At 39.2% G+C, this 23,794-nt stretch overlaps 1 protein-coding gene across 1 annotated transcript in view; it reads right to left on the bottom strand.

Annotated features, from left to right (window-relative positions):
- Positions 1-23,794, bottom strand: part of LOC132526550 (NXPE family member 2-like) — a 58,145-nt gene that overhangs the window by 28,906 nt on the left and 5,445 nt on the right. Inside the window, 1 exon segment of the mRNA XM_060160890.1 lies at positions 1,217-1,342. Within this exon segment, the coding sequence (XP_060016873.1) occupies positions 1,217-1,342 (126 nt within the window).

Genomic DNA, 23,794 nt, shown 5'->3' with positions numbered 1-23,794 from the left:
TCTTTCTCTGTCTGACTTGCTAAAGTGAACTTAGTATGATAAACACTAGGTCTGTCCAGGTTTCTGCAAATGGTATTATTTCATTCTTTTTTATGGCTGAGTAATATTCCATTATATAAATGTACCACATCTTCTTTATCCATTCATCTGTGGATGGACACTTAGGTTGCTTCCATGTCTTGGCTATTGTAAACAGTGTTGCTATGAACATCGGGGTGCATGTATCTTTTCTGATTAGAGTTTTCAAAACTTCATTATTTTAGTCTCAAGTCCAAAGATTTCTTTTTAGTAGCTCTGGAGTAGGGCACAGGAATCTGCATTTTACACACACATGCACAAACACAGGTGTTCCAGTGCAGAGAGTGTCCAGACCTCACTTTAAGAAACACTAATATTGTTGGTGGGTGGGACCTGAGCCTATGAATTAAAGGGTACAAGCATGAACGAGAAGAGGATTGATGGAAGAAATCTAGAAAACACATATTTACAGAGAGGGCTCACAGAGAGAAAGCTTCTGTGCTGTGGTTTGAGAGCCCCACTATTTATCAGTTCACATCATTGTCTGAACATCCTAGATTTGTGGTCCTTCTTGTTTGGAGCTGAGGGTTTGTATTAGACAAAGGTGAAATAGATACTTTGAAAAGAAGTTGGGTTCAAATTTAGAGGAAGGTTGAATGGCTAACTAAGGAGTTGATCTCCTCAGCGCTACCATCTGTGAAAGCCATTGGTGAAAGTTTTTGATCAGGTCAAGAAGATGATGAAAGCAGAATTTTCGAAAGATTGGATTTGTACTAAATGGTTGAGAAGAGGAGAAAATAAAGCAAAATCAGTTTTTTAAAGAGACTGCAGAAAGGGAAAATCAAAAAATGTGAACTGAACTATGTAAAGGATTTTTCAAAACCCTGTGAAAAAAGCAGGGGCTGACACAGAGATTTAATTGGATTGGAGGCTCAGAGGCCAAGGTCGGAGAGAATGTTTAGAAGGGATGGTTAGCAGGGCCAGACACTACAGAGACAGCAGTAAATCCACCTGCCACTAAAAAAAAAATAATAATAATAGAATACATGGTGTCAAAGGAATAACTGCTGAACAGAGGGCCCTCTCATCCACATCTGTTGCTAAGATAACATGCTTTTAACTTTTAATTCTTGCATTGATCACACTGAGCATTCAAAGTCACCCTTTCTGAAATTCTGAAAAAGGAAACAATTCCTACCTTTTCAAAGTCTTTGGAAGAGAAGTAAATGACCCAGAAAACCAAGATAAACATCAACATCAGCAGTAATTTACGAGCTACAGCATTTGGAAACAAAGCAAGAACCTTGTAAGAGAGGACAGGAGAAATAATCACACGTTAAAAAATCAAATAAATATAACATTGCTGTGTATACCTAGGTTCCTCCTCAGTACTTTTCCAGAATAGGGTTATGTTCTGTACAACTGCTCTCTTCTGGGTTTCCAGGAAATTCCATCATATGTTCTATTAGAAATCAGAAACAACTGTCCTCCCCAAAGCAGAGAGCTGAACTGGGTGAGGCAGGAAAGAACTCCTGGTTCCTGACTCTCAGATGAACTCTTTCGTTTGGAGTCACATCAGGGCTCTGAGCCTCTTCTCTCATGGAGGGCTCAGCAGGTGTAGTAAGGTTTTAGTGACTGTTTACCCTAAGAAACACTTTTTTTCTGTTGCCTTCTGATGAATTCTGGTCTCTAAATCTCTCTCAAATACACACACACACACACACGCACCCACGCACGCACGCATGCACACACATATGCATTATCTGGTATCCACTCTCCCTGGTCTTACATGCTTCTGGGGGCTTCCTTCTAAATCTCCCCTTTGTTTTCTTAGGCAGCTTGTTTCCACCTCAGGTTTTTAATCACCTCATGCTAAAGTAGTTGAGAAACATTGCCATAAAGGGCAAGAGTGTATTCTTTAGAGAAGGTCATTGTTGAGTGGCCAGAATTTTAGTTTTTGTTTTGCAAACCCAGAATACCAAAAGTATGTGCCAAAGAGTTAAATTACAGCAGTGTTTCCCAAACTTCTTTTTCCTGTGGGACCCACAGTAAGAACATCATATCAAATCTCGTTTCAGGGCACACAGACACACAGACACACAGACACACACACACACACACACACACACACACCCCAAAGTTTCACAAAACAATCCTTATCCTTACTGCATGCAATGTACTGTGATATTTTCTAGTTATTCTATTTTCTCTATACTACTCTATTCCATTTTTAAAGTATTTTCATGCCCAAATAAGATAATTTTACTATCCTCTAAAGGGTTGCAATGCGCCATTTGAAAAGCACTCCCTCCTGTCTGTCAGTACGGTACCTATGGATGAATATCTCCTCCATCATATTCTCATATTTTCTCACAGGAATTACAGCCGGCCAGAGTTTCTTTGGATAAAGCAGTCTTTGCATTTACTTCGGGACTGGAGTCTCCCTATAAGCTTCACTGATCAAAAGCTGAAATGCCATTTGTGGCCAGCGTGTGCCAGGTAGAATCACAGCCCTCCCCAGCGATGAACTGCCCCTGCTCATTCCACAGAGCCAGAGAAAGAAGCCAGGAGGGAGTTCGTTTTAGAGAACGGACATATCTAATCCCAGCGCACGGTCACCTTTGGTTGAGGTCTTAGGTAGTTGTTTATTTACTTATTTACGTAGTGAATTTCCTTTGCTTATGCCCTCGTTTCGCTGTCATGTGGAATTAGTCACTTCCACAGTAGCAGAAGTATCAGAAAAACTGGAAAGAAGGAAAACAGAAGTCCTCGTCCACGGTTCTTGAATGACTGAGATTTGATTTGGCTGGTTCTTCTCAACATTTGGAGTGTGGTCTTTTTTTTTTTTTTTGCAGTACGCAGACCTCTCACTGTTGTGGCCTCTCCCGTTGCGGAGCACAGGCTCCGGACACGCAGGCTCAGCGGCCATGGCTCACGGGCCCAGCTGCTCCACGGCATGTGGGATCTTCCCGGACCGGGGCACGAACCCGTGTCCCCTGCATCGGCAGGCGGACTCTCAACCACTGCGCCACCAGGGAAGCCCTGTAGTGTGTTCTTTGTAAACACTTTCCCTTGGTCTAAACAACTGCATCCATTAAGCACTCCAACAATGATGATTTAAATTAAATCTCAGGGGACTTCCCTGACGGTCCAGTGGTTACGACTATTCCGCGCTTCCACTGCAGGGGCCGCGTGTTGGATCCCTGGTCAGGATACTAAGATCCCTCATACGGTGGGGCGGGGCGCAGCCGTGGCATGAATGAATGAATGAATGAATAAAATCAATCTCAGGCCATAAGAGGAGGAGCCATAAGTCTAAATCTCACTGCACCCTGCATCTGTAACAGGATAGGAGAGAATCCAAAAGAGCAAATTCTATGGACGTGGGGAATCATGATCACTAACAGTGGTAAAGAAGTCACAATGCAGCCACCTACCAGGTGGCCTGTTACCACCATATTATATCAGCCATGCTCAATTTGCATTGCTCTGCATGGAGATAGCTATAGAGATAGAGATACAGATACCTACGTAGAGATATGTATATAGATATGTATATTTCACATGTATGATATATGTATGTACATATAACATTTGTTTGTTTGCATCTGTACCAATCTGTCCAGGCACGTATCCATATAACTGTATGGATATCAGGGCTGTGATCACAGCATGCAGAAGATTGGCACAGAGATACAGTAGATAATTTCTAAAGGAATGTATTGAAAGAAAAGAGATATAGATTCCGGCAGTCCTTCCCCACACCTTATAAGGCATGTTTCTCTCTACTGCCTTGTACTACTGTATTGTGACAATGATAACAGTGGGTCCAGTATCCTTAAACTAAACCCTAAAAGCCTTCTCTCTTGTGTAGAACTAAGTGAAAATACTTGGCTCCCTAAATCTTTGATGATAAATGTGTGCTCTGAGCCACAGCATAATTACCACAGCCCCATAGATAATAGCATAGTAAACAGACACATGCTTTGCACCCCTAAAATACATAATTAACTCATTTTGTTTTCATAAGACTTGCTGAGCTAGTCAGGACAAATACTACCACGCCAGTGTAACAAAGAGCCTGGGATATGGAGAAGGGCTACAAAAGTGGCCTGAGGTCACCGTGTCAGCAATTGAGCTGAGGCTAGAGCTTCCTTGACTTGTGAGGGCATGCAGCCCACAGGAATGGGCATGATGGTTTCAGGGTATCGCTCCGCATCCTGGAGACTCATTTGAGAAGAAATAAATGTAGTGAAGGAAAGCTGATTTTTGGTTGACATAACAGTCTTGGCTTTTACTTCTCAAATTAAAAATTATTGCCCAAAGGCGTGGGTAGTATGAGGCCACATTTGCGGGAAAGAGGGTACTTAGGTACTCCAAGAGTACATTTTCCAATAGTGTTAATTTTACTCAATGATTTGGTGTGTGTGTGGGGGGGTGATTAAAGCCATTTAATTGGTAAATAACTTAGACAACTTTGTCAATTTAAACTGCAGCATACCCCTTGGGAAATGCAACATTGGCATAAAGATTTTTTAAGATAAAAGAAAAGATGGCCAAGGAATCTTAATCCCTTAGCAGGGTCTTTTTTTAGCCACATGCATAGGCCCTGGGAGGTTGAAATCTATTCTAGTCTGCTTTTGGAATACATTCACAGAGAAGTTTGAGCTAAACTCAGAGAACTTCCCCTGGCACACACTCAGGAAACTATGAGGAAGTGTGAGTGTGCTGCCAACACCCTTGTGGGAGAGGTTGCCTTGACCTCATGAACATAAACCTCCAGTCTGGGAACAGTGGGGGAAGGCAACGAACATTTGCTCTAGGCAGAACATTAAGAACCCACTCCTGATATTTCCATCCATTTGGACGGACCTTAATGATTTTTTATAAGAAGGTAGCCAGTCTCCTCTTCCTGTTCGAGAAAGCCTGACTTGGTCTAGTGCCGCCTGGACGGTGTAGGTAAGCTTCTCTGATTCTGGAGTTCGGTATTAGAAAGGCCGCTTGCCTACAGATATAAGACACCATCTCCAATTACAGCATTCTTATAAGTAACAGTGAATTTGGGGGTGAGGCATTGTTCTCCATTTGCTTTTTTCTAATTCCTCAACTCATTCAGAACTCAGCCTACAAAAAAGACTTTATTAGTACCCCTTTTAAAAAACATGGATTTCCTGAGTACTGTGTGCTATCGATTACACGATGCTGGTGGTACATCGTCTCATTTAATTTTCATAAACTTGGAGAGTTAGAAAGCATCATCCCCAATACACAGATGGAGAAAGGGAGACTCAGAAAAGTAAAATAATTTGCTTATTCTTTCTTTTTTTTTTTTTTTTTTTTTTGCTTATTCTTGTATAAGTCCATGTCTAGGCCTGAGTCTAAGCTCAGAGGAGAGGAATATAAACCATGGCCATGGACCAAATCTGATCTGTGACCTATTTTTGTAAATAAAGTGTTTCTTGGAAGACAGCCATTCCCATTTGCTTACATATTGTCTAGGGCTGCTTTTTCCCTGAAACAACACATTTGAGTAATTGTGACAGAGATCATATGACCCAAAAGACTGAAATTTTTACTACCTGACCCTTGACAAAAAAATTTGCCTATGACCCCCAGTCTAAGCAATCAAATAACTTATTAGATTAGTAAAAGTGAAAAAGTGCGGAGGCTACAGGAAGAAAAGGAGGATGTCCTCACTAACGGGAGTAGTGAAGTGGCAGAGAAATTATGGCTAATGACGAGCTGTTATTACGGTGGTGTAAAGAGGAAGATCACTGGATTGAAAAGACAAGAAACTATGAGGATTTAGATGTCAGAGGTGTCACCCATGTGACTATTAAAAACACACAGAATGAGAGCAGGATTTGGAGTGGGAAAGAGGGTCATGAACTCGATACTAAAATCTTTTACAATGTAAGGGAAAAATTGATAGATGGCAAATCAAAAAGAGTGGTGATGGGTATTAGCAGAAGAGAATGATCCTCAAAAAGAGGAGGAACTCCACAGAAGAAGGTGGAGATTTAATTACTTGAAAGCAGCTCTGTTGATGGCAACCCTCATTGTCCGCTGGATCCTTGCCACTTATATGGAAATACCTGATACTCAGGACCCACGTTAGGCCATCAGAGGTCATAGTGACCTACCAGCTGACATGTCCTTTGGTATCACTAACAAATTTCTAGGCATTTTTATTTAAACTGTTGTTAAAAGTTGCTTGCATGTCTTGACTATTCTAAACAGTGCTGCAATGAACAATGAACATTGAAGCATTATTTACAATAGTCAAGACATGGAAACAACCTAAATGTCCATTGACAGAGGAATGGATTAAAGAAGATATGGTACATATATACAATGTAATATCACTCAGCCATAAAAATGAAAGAAATAGGGCTTCCCTGGTGGCGCAGTGTTTAAGAGTCCGCCTGCCGATGCAGGGGACACGGGTTCGTGCCCCAGTCCGGGAAGATCCCACATGCCCCGGAGCGGCTGCGCGTGAGCCATGGCCGCTGAGCCTGCGCGTCCGGAGCCTGTGCTCCGCAACGGGAGAGGCCACAGCAGTGAGAGGCCGTGTACCACAAAAAAAAAAAAAAGAATGAAATAATGCCATTTGCAGCAATATGTATGGACTTAGAGATTATCATACTAAGTGAAGTAAGTCAGACAGAGAAAGACAAATATATGATATTACTCATATGTGGAATATAATTTTTAAAATGATACAAATGAACTTATTTACAAAACAGAAACAGACTTACAGATATCAAAAACAAACTTCTGGTTACCAAAAAGGAAACGTGGTGGGGAGGGATAAATCAGGAGCAAGGGATGAACATGCACACATTGCTGTGTACAAGATAGATAACTAACAAGGACATACTGTATAGCACAGGGAACTCTACTCAATATTCTGTAATAACCTATAAGAGAAAAGAATCTTAAAAAATGAATAAATGTATATTTATAACTGAATCACTTTATTGTGCACTTGAAACTAACACATTGTAAATCAATTATACTCTCATAAAATTAAAATTTTAACAATAACAACAAAAAGGCATTTACCAAGCATCACAGCATCTGCTGCTCCACCTGCACAAACTTCAATGAGAATCTGCAAGCAAATAAGCATGTGTCTAACCAAAAAAAAAAGTGTTGTTAAAGGGAATGTATAGGAAGGAGACCTTTGAGATGACATTTGAGAATCTCCCCATTTCCAAATGCTACTGTCACATACAGCTTTCCACATAAAATATTCACATAACACTATGAGAAAATAACAAAGCAGTGCCAAAATGTGGAGTCTGCGCCCTTGGCTCCTACCATCAGCATTTATGTGAACCCCTTCTCTGCACCAACCTCATGGTGGACTGGCTTAAACTCTAACTTTAGAAAGACTACAAGTAATTGTATTTAATGGATTTTGGGGTTGTTCAGGTATAAACAAAACCAAGAATGGTTTTCATTCTATGTTTCATGTTTAGTACCCTTCAACCCCAAACAGAGTGCACTGATTTTCCCTCAATATGTTTCTAGTATGTGATGCATTCCAGTGTTTGAACATATATCCCACATAACAGTAGTTAGTTTTGTTTTAACAGCTTTATTAAGCTATAATATCCATACCATAAAACCCATTCACTGACTTTTAATAAATTTACCTAATTATGAAACCATTACCTAAGATCAATTTTAGAACATTTTTATCATCCCCCAAAGATCCCTTGTCTCCATATTCAGTCCCTTCTTATTCCCACCTCCAGCTTCAGGCGACCATTAATCTGCTTTCAGTCACTTGGTCTTTTCTGGACATTTCATATAAATGTAATCATTCAATATATGGTCTTTTATGTCTGGCTTTTTTTTTTTTTTTGCTTAGCATAGGTTTTGGAGGTTTTTTCTATGTGGTAGCATGAATCAGTACTTCATTCATTTTTATTTCTGGACAATATACCACTGTCTGGATAGACCACATTTTATTTATCCATTCATCAGTTTATGGACATTCAAGTTGTTTCCCCTTTGGGGCTCTTATGAAATAATGCTGCTGTAAACATTTATGTAAAAGTTTTTGTGTGGACATATGTTTTCATTTTTCTTTCATTTTCATACCAGGAGTGGAATTTCTGGGTATATGGTAACTCTGTGTTTAACATTTGGAGGAACTGTCAGGAAATGCACCACTTTATAGTTTCACTAGCAGTGGATGAGGATCCCAATTTCTCCACATCTTCACGATCCCTTGGTATTATCTATCTTTTTCATTATAGCCATTCTAGTGTATCTGAAGTGGTCATTTTGATTTGCATTTCCCTCATGACTAATGCTGTTGAACATCTTTTCATGCGCTGATTGGTTTTTTATGCATCTTCTTTGGAGAAATGTTTATTCATATCTATTGTCTATTTTTTAATTAGGTCACTTGTCTTTTTATTATTGAATTGTAAAAGTTCTTTACCTATTCTATGTACAAGCCCCTGATTGTCTATATTATTTACAAATGTTTTCTCCCATTCTGTAGATTGTCTTTTCATTTTTAAATGGTGTCATTTGAAACACAAAACATTTTAATTTCAATGAATGTATCTTTTTTTTTCTTTTGTTACTTGTACTTTTGGTCAAATCTAAGAAGGCTTTGTCTAACCTAAGGTCACAAAAATTTAATCATATATTTTCTTTTTTTATTATTGAACTATAGTTGATTTACAATGTAGTGTTTGTTTCAGGTGTACAGAAAAATGATTCATACATATGCATTTCTTTTCAGATTCTTTTCAATTATATATTTTCTTTTTAAGAGTTTTGTAGATTTGTTGTAACATGTAGGTCTATAATCCATTTTGAGTTAATCTTTGTATATGGTGTGAGGAAGTGTTCCAACCTCATTGTTTTGCAAGTGGATATCCAGTTGTCCCAGCATCATTTGTCAAATAAACTATTCAAACTACTCTTTCCCCACTGAATTGTCTCAGCACTCTTGCCAAAAAGCAATTGATTATATTTGTAAGGGTTTAATTTCTGAACTTTGAATTCATTCCATTGATCTATGAGTTTACTCTTATACCAGTACCACACAGGCTTGATTACTGTTACTTTTCAGAACAATTCAAACTGGGAAGTATGGATTATCTGAAGTTATTCTTATTCAAAATTGTTTTGGCTATTCTGGGTCCCTTGCATTTTCATACGAATTGTAGGATCAGCTTATTAGTTTCTGCAAAAAAGCTATTTGATAGCAATTGTGTTGAATCTACAGATCAGTTTGGAAAGAACTGTCATTCTAACAATATTAAGTCCTCGGATCCATGAACATAGGATGTCTTTCCATTTTTTTTTTTTTTAGGAGTTATATAATTACTTGCAACAATGTTTTGTAGTTTTCAGAATATAAGAATTTCACTTATTTTATTAAATTGATTCCTAAGTATTCTTTTTGATGCTACTGTATATAGAATTGTTTTGTTAATTTCATTTTCAAATTTTTCATTGATAATTTATAGAAATACTATTGGTTTGGGCATATTGATCTTATACTCTGTAACTTTGCTGAACTCATTTATTTTTTCTAATAGTTTTTAGTGAATTGCTTAGGATTTTCTATATGGAGTGTCATATCACCTGCAAACAGAGATCGTTTTACTTCTTCCTTTCCAACCTGAATGTCTCTTATTTTTCCTTGCCTAATTGCCCTGCCTAGAACCTCTAGTACGATGTTGAATAACAGTGTTGAAAGCATGCATCTTTTCCTTTTTCTTTATCTTAGGGGAAGCTTTCAATCTTAAACCACTAAGTACAGTCGTCCCTCAGTATCAGTATTGGTTTCAGCACCCCCTCATCCCCCACTTCCCACGAACACCAAAATCCACAGATGCTCAAGTCTTGTACAGTCAGCCCTCCATATCTGCAAATGTAAACCCATGGCCACCTGTATGACGTTAGATAGATGATAGACAGATAGATAGATAAATAGATAGATAGATAGATAGATATGCTTGTTTTATGGCATAGTACATGTTCTTTCCTGGAAAATATTACCCATGCACTTGATAAGTATGTGTAATTTCCTTTGTTGGATGAAACATTCTATAGATATCTGTGAGGTCTAGTTGATTTATAACATTGAAGTCTTATATTTCCTTGTCAGTCTTCTGCCTCGTTGTTCTAACCATTGTTAAAGTGGGATATTGAAGTCTCCATTATTGTTGAATTGTTTATTTCTCCCTTTAATTCTGTCAGTTATTGTTCCATGTATTTTGGAGCTCTATTATTAGATGCATATATTTTTCTAATTGCTATATATGCATGATGGATTGACCCTTTTATCATTAGAAAATGTTCATATTTATCTCCATTAACATTATTTGTTTTAATGTCTATTTTGTCTGGTATTGGTATAGCAACTCTAGCTTTCTTATCACCGCTATATGAATGATATGTCTTTTGCCATCATTTTACTTTCATTCTGTTTGAATCATTAAGTGTAGTGTAGCTACTTTGTCAGCACATAGTTGGATGTTGTCTTATTAACCAATCTGGCAGTCTCTGTCTTTTTTTTTTTTTTTAACATCTTTATTGGGGTATAATTGCTTTACAATGGTGTGTTAGTTTCTGCTTTATAACAAAGTGAATCAGTTATACATATACATATGTTCCCATATCTCTTCCCTCTTGCGTCTCCCTCCCTCCCGCCCTCCCTATCCCACCCTTCCAGGCTGTCACAAAGCACCAAACCAATATCCCTGTGCCATGCGGCTGCTTCCTACTAGCTATCTACCTTACTACGTTTGTTAGTGTGTATATGTCCATGACTCTCTCGCGCCCCATCACAGCTCACCCTTCCCCCTCCCCATAACCTCAAGTCCGTTCTCTAGGAGGTCTGCGTCTTTATTCCTGCCTTACCCCTAGGTTCTTCATGACATTTCTTTTTTTCTTAAATTCCATATATATGTGTTAGCATACGGTATTTGTCTTTTTCTTTCTGACTTACTTCACTGTGTATGACAGACTCTAGGTCTATCCACCTCATTACAAATAGCTCAATTTCGTTTCTTTTTATGGCTGAGTAATATTCCATTGTATATATGTGCCACATCTTCTTTATCCATTCATCCGATGATGGGCACTTAGGTTGTTTCCATCTCCGGGCTATTGTAAATAGAGCTGCAATGAACATTTTGGTACATGACTCTTTTTGAATTTCAGTTTTCTCAGGGTATATGCCCAGTAGTGGGATTGCTGGGTCATATGGCAGTTCTATTTGTAGTTTTTTAGTCTCTGTCTTTTGATTGGACTGATTAATCCACTCACATTTAATGTTATCATTGAGATAGTTGCTTTTTTGCTTTGTTTTGTTTTCAGTGTGTCCCATGTCTTTTTGTTCCTCTGTTCCTTCTTTACTGCTTTGTTTGTATTAAATGAATATTTTCTAGTGTAACTCTTAATTCTCTTAATAGTATCTTGACTATATAAAAAAATTTTAATTGTTGTTCTAGCAATTACCATATACAGTAGATTCTCAATATTCATGGTAGTTAAGTTCTATAGTCACCTTTTACGTGTGTGTGTCAATTCAAATTATTCTCTGGGTCACCTACTTTTAGCCTGAAGAATTCCCCTTACTATTTCTTGTAATGCAGGTCTATTAGCAATGAATTCTCTCCATTTTTGTTCATCTGGGAATGTCTTTTGTTTCTCAACCTTGATTTGTGAAAAATAGTTTTGCTGGATAAGTCTTGGTTGATGAGTTTTGGGGGTTTTTTTTTCTCTTCCTCTTAGCACTTTAAATATTTATCCTACTGTCTTCTGGATCCATTGTTTCTAGTGAGAAGTTGACTGTTAATCTTACTGTGGCTTCCTTGCTTCCATGCTTCCTTGCTTCCTTGCTTCCTTGCTTACTGTGGCTTCCTTGCACATGACTAGTCATTTTTCTTTTTCTTTTTTCCTTCCAGTTTTATTGATATAATTGATGTACAGCATTGTTTAAGTATAAGGTGAACAGCATAATGATTTGACTTACATACATCATGAAATGATTACCACAAAAAGTTTAGTGAACATCCATCATCTCATATAGATACAAAATTAAAGATAGGTAAAACATATATATTTTTCCTGTAATGAGAACTCTTAGGATTTACTCTCTTAACAACTTTCATATATAATGAACAGCAGTATTAATTATATTTATCATGTTGTACATTACATCCCTAGCACTAATTTATTTTTTGACTGGGAGTTTGTACGTTTTGACTGCCTTCATCCAGTTCACTCTCCACCCCCCCCTCCCCGATTCTGGTAAGCACAAATCTGATCTCTTCTGCTATGACTTTGTTTTTGAAGTATAATTGACCAAAACACTATATTAGTTACTGTTGCACAACACAATGATTCGATATTTCTATACATATCAAAATGATCACCATGACAGGTCTAGTTACAAATTGTCACCATAAAAATATATTACATAGCTACTGACTATATTCCCCACACTGTACATTTCATACCCATGACTTATCTATTTTGCAACTGTAAGTTTGTACCTCTTAATCTCCTTCACTTATTTCTTTTTTTTTAACATCTTTATTGGAGTATAATTGCTTTACAATGGGTGTCAGCCTCTGCTTTATAACAAAGTGAATCAGTTATACATATACATATGTTCCCATATCTCTTCCCTCTTGCATCTCCCTCCCTCCCACCCTCCCTATCCCACCCCTCTAGGTGGTCACAAAGCACCAAGCTGATCTCCCTGTGCTATGTGGCTGCCTCCAACTAGCTATCTATTTTAAGTTTGGTAGTGTATATATGTGCAAGCCACTCTCTCACTTTGTCCCAGCTTACCCTTCCCCCTCCCCGTATTCTCAAGTCCATTCTCTCGTAGGTCTGCATCTTTATTCCCGTCTTGCCCCTAGGTTCTTCTGACCATTATTTTTTCTTTTATTTTTAATTTTTATTTTTTGTTTTTGTTTTTGTTTTTTGCAGTACACGGGCCTCTCACTGTTGTGGCCTCTCCAATTGTGGAGCACAGGTTCCGGACATGCAGGCTCAGCGGCCATCGCTAACGGGCCCAGCTGCTCCGTGGCATGTGGAATCTTCCCAGACCAGGGCACGAACCCATGTCCCCTGCATCGGCAGGTGGACTCCCAACCACTGTGCCACCAGGGAAGCCCTCTATTTTTTTTAGATTCCATATACATGTGATAGCATACAGTATTTGTTCTTCTCTTTCTGACTTACTTCATTCTGTATGAAAGTCTCTAGGTCCATCCACCTCACTACAAATAACTCAGTTTCATCCCTTTTATGGCTGAGTAATATTCCATTATATACATGTGCCACATCTTCTTTATCCATTCATCTGTTGATGGACACTTAGGTTGCTTCCATGTCCTGGCTATTGTAAATAGAGCTGCAATGAACATTTTGGTACATGACTCTTTTTGAATTATGGTTTTCTCAGGGTATATGCCCCGTAGTGGGATTGCTGGGTCATATGGTAGTTCTATTTGTAGTTTTTTAAGGAAACTCCATACTATTCTCCATAGTGGCTGTATCAATTTACATTCCCACCAACAGTGCAAGAGGGTTCCCTTTTCTCCACACCCTACCCAGCATTTATTGTTTGTAGATTTTTTTATGATGGCCATTCTGACTGGTGTAAGATGATATCTCATTGTAGTTTTGATCTGCATTTCTCTAATGATTAATGATGTTGAGCATTCTTTCATGTGTTTGTTGGCAATCCGTATATCTTCTTTGGAGAAATGTCTACTTAGGTCTTCTACCCATTTTTGGATTGGGTTGTTTGTTCTTTTGATATTGAGCTGCATGAGTTGCTTGTATGTTTTGGAGATTAATCCTTTGTCAGTTGCTTCATTTGCAAATATTTCATCCCATTCTGAGGGTTGTCTTTTGGTCTTGTTCATGGTTTCCTTTGCTGTGCAAAAGCATTTAAGTTTCATTAGGTCCCATTTGTTTATTTTTGTTTTTATTTCCATTTCTCTAGGAAGTGGGTCAAAAAGGATCTTGCTGTGATTTATGTTATAGAGTGTTCTGCCTATGTTTTCCTCTAAGAGTTTGATGGTGTCTGGCCTTACATTTAGGTTTTTAATCCATTTTGAGCTTATTTTTGTGTATGGTGTTAGGGAGTGTTCTAATTTCATTCTTTAAATGATACATTAAACAAGATGGACTTAATTGGTATTTATAGGACATTCCATACAAAAACAACAGGATACACATTCTTCTCAAGTGCTCATGGAACATTCTCCAGGATAGATCATATCTTGGGTCACAAATCAAGCCTTGGTAAATTTAAGAAAATTGAAATCATATCAAGTATCTTTTCCAACCACAACACTATGAGACTAGATATCAATTACAGGAAAAAAATCTGTAAAAAATACAAACATATGGAGGCTAAACAGCACACTACTTAATAACTAAGAGGTCACTGAAGAAATCAAAGAGGAAATAAAAAAATACCTAGAAACAAATGACAATGAAAATACAATGGCCCAAAACCTATGAGATGCAGCAAAAGCAGTTCTAAAAGGGAAGTGTATAGCAATACAATCCTACCTTAAGAAACGGGCTTCCCTGGTGGCGCAGTGGTTGAAAGTCTGCCTGCCGATGCAGGGGACACGGGTTCGTGTCCTGGTCCGGGAAGATCCCACATGCTGCAGAGCGGCTGGGCCCGTGAGCTATGGCTGCTGAGCCTGCGCGTCCGGAGCCTGTGCTCCGCAATGCGAGAGGCCACAACAGTGAGAGGCCCGCATACCGCAAAAAAAAAAAAAAAGAAAAGAAACAAGAAACACCTCAAATAAACAACCTAACCTTACTCCTAAAGCAATTAGAGAAAGAGGAACAAGAAAACCCCAAAGTTAGCAGAAGGAAAGAAATCATAAAGATCAGATCAGAAATAAATGAAAAAGAAATGAAGGAAACGATAGCAAAGATCAATAAAACTAAAAGCTGGTTCTTTAAGAAGATAAACAAACTTGATTAACCATTAGCCAGAATTATCAAGAAGAAAAGGGAGAGGACTCAAATCAATAGAATTAGAAATGAAAAAGTCGAAGTAGCAACTGACACTGCAGAAATACAAAGGATCATGAGAGATTAGTACAAGCAACTATATGCTAATAAAATGGACAATCTGGAAGAAATGGGAAAATTCTTAGAAATGCACAACCTTCTGAGACTGAACCAGGAAGAAATAGAAAATATGAACAGACCAATCAGAAGCACTGAAACTGAAACTGTGATTAAAAGTCTTCACCTTTTTTTTTTCATTTTTATCTTTCTGATTTACAGATTTTCACTTTGTGTTTCAGCACTTTCACTGATATGTCTGGATGTGGATCTCTATACTATCCTAGTTGGAGTTGGTTGAGCTTCTTGCATGGGTAGATTAGTGTTTTTCATTAAATTTGAGAAATTTTCAATGATTATTTCTTCAAATACTTTTTCTACTCTTTTTCTCTCTCTCCCCTCTCCTGTTGCTCTCCCAGGATGTGTATGTCAGTGTGCTTAAACTGTGCCACATGTCTATGAGGATCTATCTATTTTTCTCATGATATTTCTCCCTATTCCTCTATTATCTCTATCAATTTATCTTCAAATATAGTAATTTGCCAATTCAAATATACTATTGAGCTTTTCTTTTCAAGTCTACTATTGTATTTTTCAACTCTAAAATTTCTATTTTGCTATTTGTTTCTTTATTTTTTAATAATTTCTCTTTATTGATGATCTCTTTGATGAGATATTGTCATAATACCTTTCTTTAACATCTTTAAGCAGAATTTCCTTCAGTTCTTTGAATATACCGGCATACCCCATTTATTGCACTTCACTTTTTGCATTTTGTAGATATTGTGCTTTTTACAAATTGAAGGTCTGTGGCAACTCTGCATCAAGCAAGTTTATCAGCACAATTTTTCCAATAACATTTGCTCACTTCATGTCTCTGTGTCACATTTTGGTAATTCCTGCAACATTTCAAACTTTTTCAATATTGTTATATTTGTTATGGTGATTTGTGATCAGTGATCTTTGATGTTACTATTTTAATTATTTTGGGTCACCAAGAACCATACTCATTTAACACAGTGAACTCCATTGATAAATGTGTGTGTTTTGACTGCTCCACCATACTGCTCTCTCTCTTTTTCTCCTCAAGCCTCCCTATTCCCTGAGACACAGCTATATTGAAATTAGGCTAGTCAATAACCTACAATGGCTTCTAAGTGAAAGGAAAATTTGCATGTCTCTCACTTTAAATCAAAAGCTGGAAATGATTAAACTTAGTGAGGAAGGCATGTCAAAAGCTGAGACAGGCCGAAAGCTAGGCCTCTTGCACCAAACAGTTATCCAAGCTGTGAATACAAAGGAAAACTTCTTGAAGGAGATCAAAAGTGCTCCTCCAGTGAACACACAGATGATAAGAAAATGAAACAGCCTTATTGCTGATATGGCATAAGTTTTAGTAGTCTGGATAGAAGATCAAACCAGCCACAACATTCCCTTAAGCCAAAGCCTAATCCAGAGAAAGGCCTTAACTCTCTTCAATTCTATGAAGGCTAAAAGAGGTGAGACGGCTACAGAAAAAAAAGTTTGAAGCTAGCAGAGGTTGGTTCATGAGGTTTAAATAAAGAAACCATCTCCGTAACATAAACGTGCAACATGAAGCAGTAAGTGCTGATGTAGAAGCTGCAGCAAGTTATCCAGAAGATCTAGCTTAGTTAATCAATGAAGGTTGCTATACTAAACAAAAGATTTTCAGCGTAGACGTAACAGCCTTATAGTGGAAGAAAATGCCATCTAGGATTTCTGTAGCTGGAGAGGAGAAGCCAATGTCTAGCTTCAAAGAACAGGCTGACTCTCTTGTTAGGGGCTAATGCAGCTGGTGGCATTAAGTTGAAGCCAATGCTCATTTACCATTCCCAAAATCCTAAGGCCCTTACGAATTATGTTAAGTCTACTCTGCCTGTGCTTTATAAATGGAGCAACAAAGCCTGGATGATAGCTCATCTGTTTACAACATGATTTACTAAATATTTTAAGCACACTGTTGAGAACTACTGTCCAGGAAAACAAAAGGTTCCTTTCAAAACATCACTGCTCACTGACAATGCACCTGGTCACCCAAGGGCTCTGATGCAGCTGAACAAAATTATTAATGTTTTCATGCCTGCTAACACAGCATCAATTCTGCAGCCCATGGATCAAGGAGTAATTTTGACTTTCAGGTCTCATTATTTAAGAAACACATTTTGTAGGGCAATAGCTGCCATAGATAATGATTCCTCTGACAGATCTGGGCGAAGTAAACTAAAAATCTCTGGAAAAGTTTCACCATCCTAGATGCCATTAAGAACATTGGTGATTCATGGGAAAAGGTCAAAATATCAACATTAACAGGAGTTTGGAAGAAGTTGATTCCAACCCAAATGAATGACTTTGAGGGGTTCAAGACTTCAGTGGAGGAAGCAACTGCAGATGTGGTGGAAATAGCAAGAGAACTAGATTTAGAAGTGGAGCCTGAAGATGTGACTGAATTGCTATAATCTCATGATAATACTTCTACAGATGAAGAGTTGCTTCCTATGGGCCAGCAAAGAAAGTGGTTACTTGAGATGGAATCCACTTCTGGTGAAGATGCTTGAAGATTGTTGAAATAACAGCAAAAGGTTTAGAATATTACATAAACTTAGTTGATAAAGCAGCAGCAAAGTTTGAGAGGATTGACTCCAATTTTGAAACAAGTTCCACTGTTGGTAAAATTCTACCAAAGAGCATTGCATGGTACAGAGAAATCGTACATGAAAGGAAGAGTCAGTTAATGTGACAAACTTTACTGTTGTCTTATTTTAAGTTGCAACAGCCATTTCAAGCTTCAGCAACCCTGCTCGGTCAATATCTATCAAGGCAAGGCCCCTCACCAGCAGAAAGATTATGACTCGCTGAAGACTTAGTTGATGGTTAGCATTTTTTAACAATAAAGTATTTTTAAACTAAAGTATGTACATATTTTAGACATAATGCTATTGCACCCCTAATAGATTTTGGTGTGGTGTAAACATAATCTTTATGTGCCCTGGGAAACCAAAAAAAATCATTTGACTCACTTTATTGTGATATGCACTTTATTGCAGTGGTCTGGAACTAAACCCACAATATCTCCAAGGTATGCCTGTATTTACAATTGTTGTTTTGAAGTTTTTGCCTACTAGATCTGACACCTTGGTCTTCTCTAGGGCAATTTCTGTTGTTTGCTTTTTTTTTTTTTCCTGTTTTGGGGTCATAATTTCCTGTTTCCTTGCATGTCTCTTTTTTGTTGGTGTTGTTGAAAACTGAAAAATTCAGATAATATGTTGTAGTAACTGTATACACGGATCTCCCCATCTGGAGCTGGATGTTGTTGTTGTTTGCTTGTTTAGTTTTTTGCTTGACTATTTTAGTAAAGTCTATTTCTCCTGGAGTATGCAGCCTTTACTGTTACTCCTCAGAAGGTGTAACCCTGGGCATGCACACAATCACCCTGAGCTGACCATGGTTTTATCAAGGCTCTCTTTGACCATCTTTTATCCTGATCTCTCTGTTAAGCTGTCTGCATCTATTGGTATAACATCCAGTTGTTAGGTTCCAGTAATTGCTGACTGATTGCTCCATTATTTTTGACCAATCCAATTAAATGTGGGCCACTTTGCCTGGGCAATCTTTGAGATGAGTCGTTGAAGTTTGTTCCAACTCCAGAGGGCTCTTAGCTTCCTCTTTCTGTGGGTTCTCTCTGGCAAACTAGTCAGTCTGTGGTTTAGCTTGCTGCTCTCAAGTAACTACCAGCCTCCTCTTAATTGCCTACCTCCAATATCTCCACTGGTTTTTGAGAGTGGCCTTAGGCTTGAACTTCCCAAATAAAGTCAGTTCTCTCAGGGAGACCTTTGAAGCATTCTGTTCTATGCCCTGCCTTTCCAAAACCTCTGCAATTGCTCCAGAACTGAGGCAGGGACAGTGGCCCACTTTTCTCAGAGTGACATGCTAGCTCTGCACACAGATCCTCTCAGCTTGTCTCTCCCAGCACGTAAGCTGGATGGGGGTGATTTGGGCCCAGGATTTTTACTCTACCACACCTGGAATAGAATTTGTGCCCTACAAGTAGAGGCTAGGAGGAGGAAGAGAGTCCTCAATTTCTCAGTCATTCTTGCCTGGAATAGAACTTCTACAACATGGAGCTGGAGGGGGTGAGACATGCTGGTGGCTTGACCTTTCTGGGGAATATATCCTCTACTGGAAACTGGGGGAAGGGGAAGCCCTGTGTTCTCGGTTGCACCCACCAGAGTGGAATTTCTGTCATCCTGAACTGGGGGGGGGGGAGGAATGGGTGGAGGAAGGGAGCATTTCATTTCTCAAATGCCATAAACTGTTGCTGTTCTAACCAAGATTTAGTAGATTTTCTTTTTAAATTGTTTATTCATTTGCTGTTTTCCCTTAGGATAACTTTCAGAGACTTTAAATCTTTGTTTTATAATTTTCACCAGTTATGGTTGTTTCACTGGGAGGAGGGTCCATGTTGCTCTCAAATGACTGTTCAGCAGTTGTCTCTGGATTGTTACTGTTTCCAAAATCATCCCTGACGGTAGGGTTTTTCTGTGGCTCTCTAAATCAGCTCAGCCCCCTCCAGCTGCCATTCCTCATGGCTACTGCTCTGTGGAGCTGGGAGTAAAATGAGAGCATCCCTAAGTTAAAATGTCAGAGATTCCACTCTTATTATCAAGATTCAGTAGTTTTTTTCTTAAATAAATGCTTCTTTATTTGTTGTATGCATTTGGTTAGCTTCTGAGTTCTGAAATAGTTGTTTTTGATAATTTTGGCCAGTAGGTTTTGGGGGGAAGGATTTTCCAAGGTTCTAATTCTACTAATCCAAAAGTCATGTCCTACTAGTCTGATTTTATATTTATAGTGTCCATTAAAAGATTAACAAACATTGATGTTTTGTAAAGAAAAATATAAGGACAAGTCACAGTCCCTATCCACTCCCATTATCTTCCTATCCTGTTCCTTTCCTCACTTGCCCTACATGTCTGACCAGGTTCTAAATTACCTTGTGCTCATTCTTGCCTTCATGGCTTTGTTCTTTCTTTTCCTTCTGTCTGGGGTACACTTCACTCTCTTTCACCTGGTTAATCCCTACCTGTATCAGTCAGGGCCCATTCAAGAAAACAGAAGCCATACACTAGATATTTCAACAGAGAGAAGTTATTAGAGAATGAGTTAAACAGATATTGATGGATTCAAAAAGCCAGAGGGGAAGAACAGTGAGATACATGAGACAGTAACTGCAGGAAAAAGCCACCACTGCAGGGCTGGGAAACATAGGAAAGAGGTGGGGTTATCAAAACCCATAAGCTACAAAGAGGGTCCCAGTCAAGTAGGGCTCAAGAAACTAAGAAGGGGACATTCCCTTATAGATGTTGAAAGTCAGAGGAGAGAGCAATAAGGGTAGTTCCTGAAGAGCCCAAAGAAACTAGATGCCATTGCCGGGATGAAAGGCTATTTATTGGTCTTCACTGGCAGGAACAGAGAGCAGACAGGAAGGAACAGTCCCTTGTCTTCTTTCAGTCTTCAAGCTTTTCTCTAGTGCCCCTTAATGGCAAACCCTAGTAGGAACCCAGCTGAGGTTTGCAAAATCCCAGCCCCAGCATCACAAGGCAGAATATAGAAAGGTGGTTTTAAGCTGAGGAGCAATATTTTAATAATAGGCACACTACCCATCTGCCTAAATTTAGCTCAAAGGTCATTTCTAAGAACACTTCCTTGACCTCCTTCTCCCTAGTCAAGGCTGGTGCCTGTTCTTTGTGTACTCATAGAACACCAACCTCACTTTTATCATAGCGCTTATCACAATGTGTGTGTTTGCCTTTCTGTGTATGACCTAAAGTCAAGAACTGTGTCTTTCATTCCCATGTCCTCTGTATATTAGTTATCCACTGCTGTGTGACTTAGTGGCTTCAAAGGATAAACATGTATTACCTCGGTTTGTGTGGTCAAGGTTTCAGGAGTGACTTAGTGGAGGGGTTCTAGCTTGGGGTCTCTCATGAGGTTGCTGTCAAGATGGCAGCTGGAGATGCAATCATCATCTGAAGGCTTTGGGGGGCAGAAGATCTACTTCTGAGATGACTTACTCACATGGCTGCTGTCAGGAGGTCTCGGTTCCTCACTGTCTGTTAGCAAGAGGGCTCGGTTCCTCACCATGTGAATGTCTCCAGAGACTGAGTGTCCTCATGACATGGCAGCTGGCTCCCCACAAAGTAAGAAAGCAAGGCAGAAATCACAATGCCTTTTAGGATCTAATCACACTATCACTTCCATCAAATTATATTCGTTACAAAGCAAGTCAAGTCCATCCCCATTCAAGAGGTGCAGAATAAGGAAGGCTCCCCTTTTTTAAAAAAATTTTTTTATTGGAGTAAGTTGCGTTACACTGCTGTGTCAGTTTCTGCTGTGGCATGGCCAAAAAAAAAAAAAGAGAGAGAGAGAAATTTGTCTAGTTGTTAATTATAATTAGGCTAATAAAGAAACACTTTCTCTTTTTACCTTCACTCTGCAACTCTGTTTCTCAGTCTCCTGACTTATAAAGTGAAAAGAATGAATTAGAAAAATCCAGAAAGATTCCTTCTAATTCTAGAAGAGCAAAACCAACTGCATTACTCTCTGTCAATCAGAATCTAGATCTTCATGAAAATACCTGTGGATACTTAGATAACTCACTGGCCCATATGGCTCTCATTACACAAGTAGAACAGCAGCCAGCATATAGTAGATGCTCAATAAAATCTTGTTGAATGAATGAATGAAAGGATGAATAGTGTTTTGGGCTGAATGTGTGTGTCCCCTTCCCCCAAATTCACACATTGAAATTCTAACCCCCAATGTGAAGGTATTAGGAGATGGGGCCTTTGAGAGGTGATTAGGTCATGAAAGTAGAATCCTCATGATGGGATGAGTGCCCTCATGAAAGGGACCCCAGAGAACTCCCTTGCCTTCTTTCTGCCACATGAGGACTTAGCAAGAAGCCAGCAGTCTGCAGCCCAGCAGAGGGCTCTCACCAGAACCCAACCATGATGGCACTCTGATAGCAGACTTCCAGCCTCCAGAACTGCAAAAATAAATTTATGTTGTTTAAAAGCTGCCCAATCTATGGTAATTTGTTATAGCAGCTCAAAAGAACTAAGGAAATAGGTACATAATTTAGAGGTGGGGAGCTTAGGTGTTCTTTAACGTTTGTCAATTGAAAAAAAATGCACAACATGAGAGCTGTGAGTTAAATTTTATTTGGGGCAAAATGAGGACTGTAACCTGGGAGACAGACTCTCAGATAGCTCTGAGGAACTGCTCTGAAGACGTACTGGAGGGAGTGTCAGTATATATATGATCTTGGTGAAGGGGTACGTGCGGTCAAGGACACACCTCAGTAGAATGTTGCTTCTAGTCACGAGAAGCAGATGTCTCCATTAATGACTCTAGTGCTCTTCTAGTTATGAGAAGATGCAAAAACTTGGGCTCATAAATTCTTCTCCTGAAAAATATCTATCTGAAAGCCTGTTCTGCCAGCTTTTCCCAGAGCACAGAGTGCCTCATTCTTGATCTCTTCCCTGAACTCCTTTTAGGGTGTGTTAAAGGTCAGCAACTGCAGTGGCTAATGACTTCACCCTTGTAGACGCAGATGGTGAGTGACAATTTTTAGTTGCCGTGTTCAATGCTGTGTTTGTGTGTCTGAGGCATGTACGTATGGGTGTGTTCTGTGCCCGCCTCAGCCCATCAATTACCAGTGTTATAGACCAGCCCTGTGGCTCTTATTGTGAATGCAAGACACCCTTCAGCAATAACCATCAGGAAACTTTGAAAAAATTAAGGTTTATTACTTACAGGACCTGGAAATTACATAGCACACCTGGGCCACGAGGTCATAAACAGAGAGAGTGGTGCTGGGGTTCTGTTTTTACTGAGGTCAAGGGTGGGGGCCTAGTGTTTTGCAGACTCACCCTCTGTTGGTAAATTTCAATCTTAAAAGCGGGAACTTAAAGCATGGGAAGACAAAAAAGCACAAATGGCCCTAACAGTCAGTTATCAGACTCAACCAAAGATCTTTAAAACAAAGGTGCCTCAGTTGGGGGAAATGGCCTGGTTCTTTATCTAGCCTTGTGCTGGCAATGTGTTTATCCAAGATGCCAATTTGGAAGAGGATACCTCGGCAATCAAAACTAAAGTCAGACACTTACATTACCAGAAAAAAAAAAAAACTGTCAGGGTGTGTGTGATATGTGTGCAGATGTGTGTAGTCACGGGTTTTATGTGTGTTTTATATAGAGGTGTGTATATTATAAAAGAGGGCTGGGGTTTGATTATCCTTTGGTCATTTTGTCCATCATGACTGAACAAGAAATCAGTTCAAACAAAGGCTGTAAATACAAAGAAAACACCAATACATTAAGAGAGCATTCCAAGATGAGCTGGCATTCTAGCTAGTAAAACTTTATCACATGCATATTTGCACAATCTAGAGTGAGACTTCGGTCTTTAAGACCTATTTAGAAACTATTTGTCAAAACTATGCCTGGGGCTTCCCTGGTGGCGCAGTGGTTGAGGGTCCGCCTGCCGATGCAGGGGACACGGGTTCGTGCCCCGGTCCAGGAGGATCCCACGTGCCGCGCAGCGGCTGGGCCCGTGAGCCATGGCCGCTGAGCCTGCGCGTCCGGAGCCTGTGCTCCGCAAC

This window comes from Lagenorhynchus albirostris, chromosome 9 (genome assembly GCF_949774975.1).
Source record: "Lagenorhynchus albirostris chromosome 9, mLagAlb1.1, whole genome shotgun sequence".
In the NCBI taxonomy this organism is placed as follows: domain Eukaryota; kingdom Metazoa; phylum Chordata; class Mammalia; order Artiodactyla; family Delphinidae; genus Lagenorhynchus; species Lagenorhynchus albirostris.
This window is presented reverse-complemented; position numbering and strand designations above follow the sequence as displayed.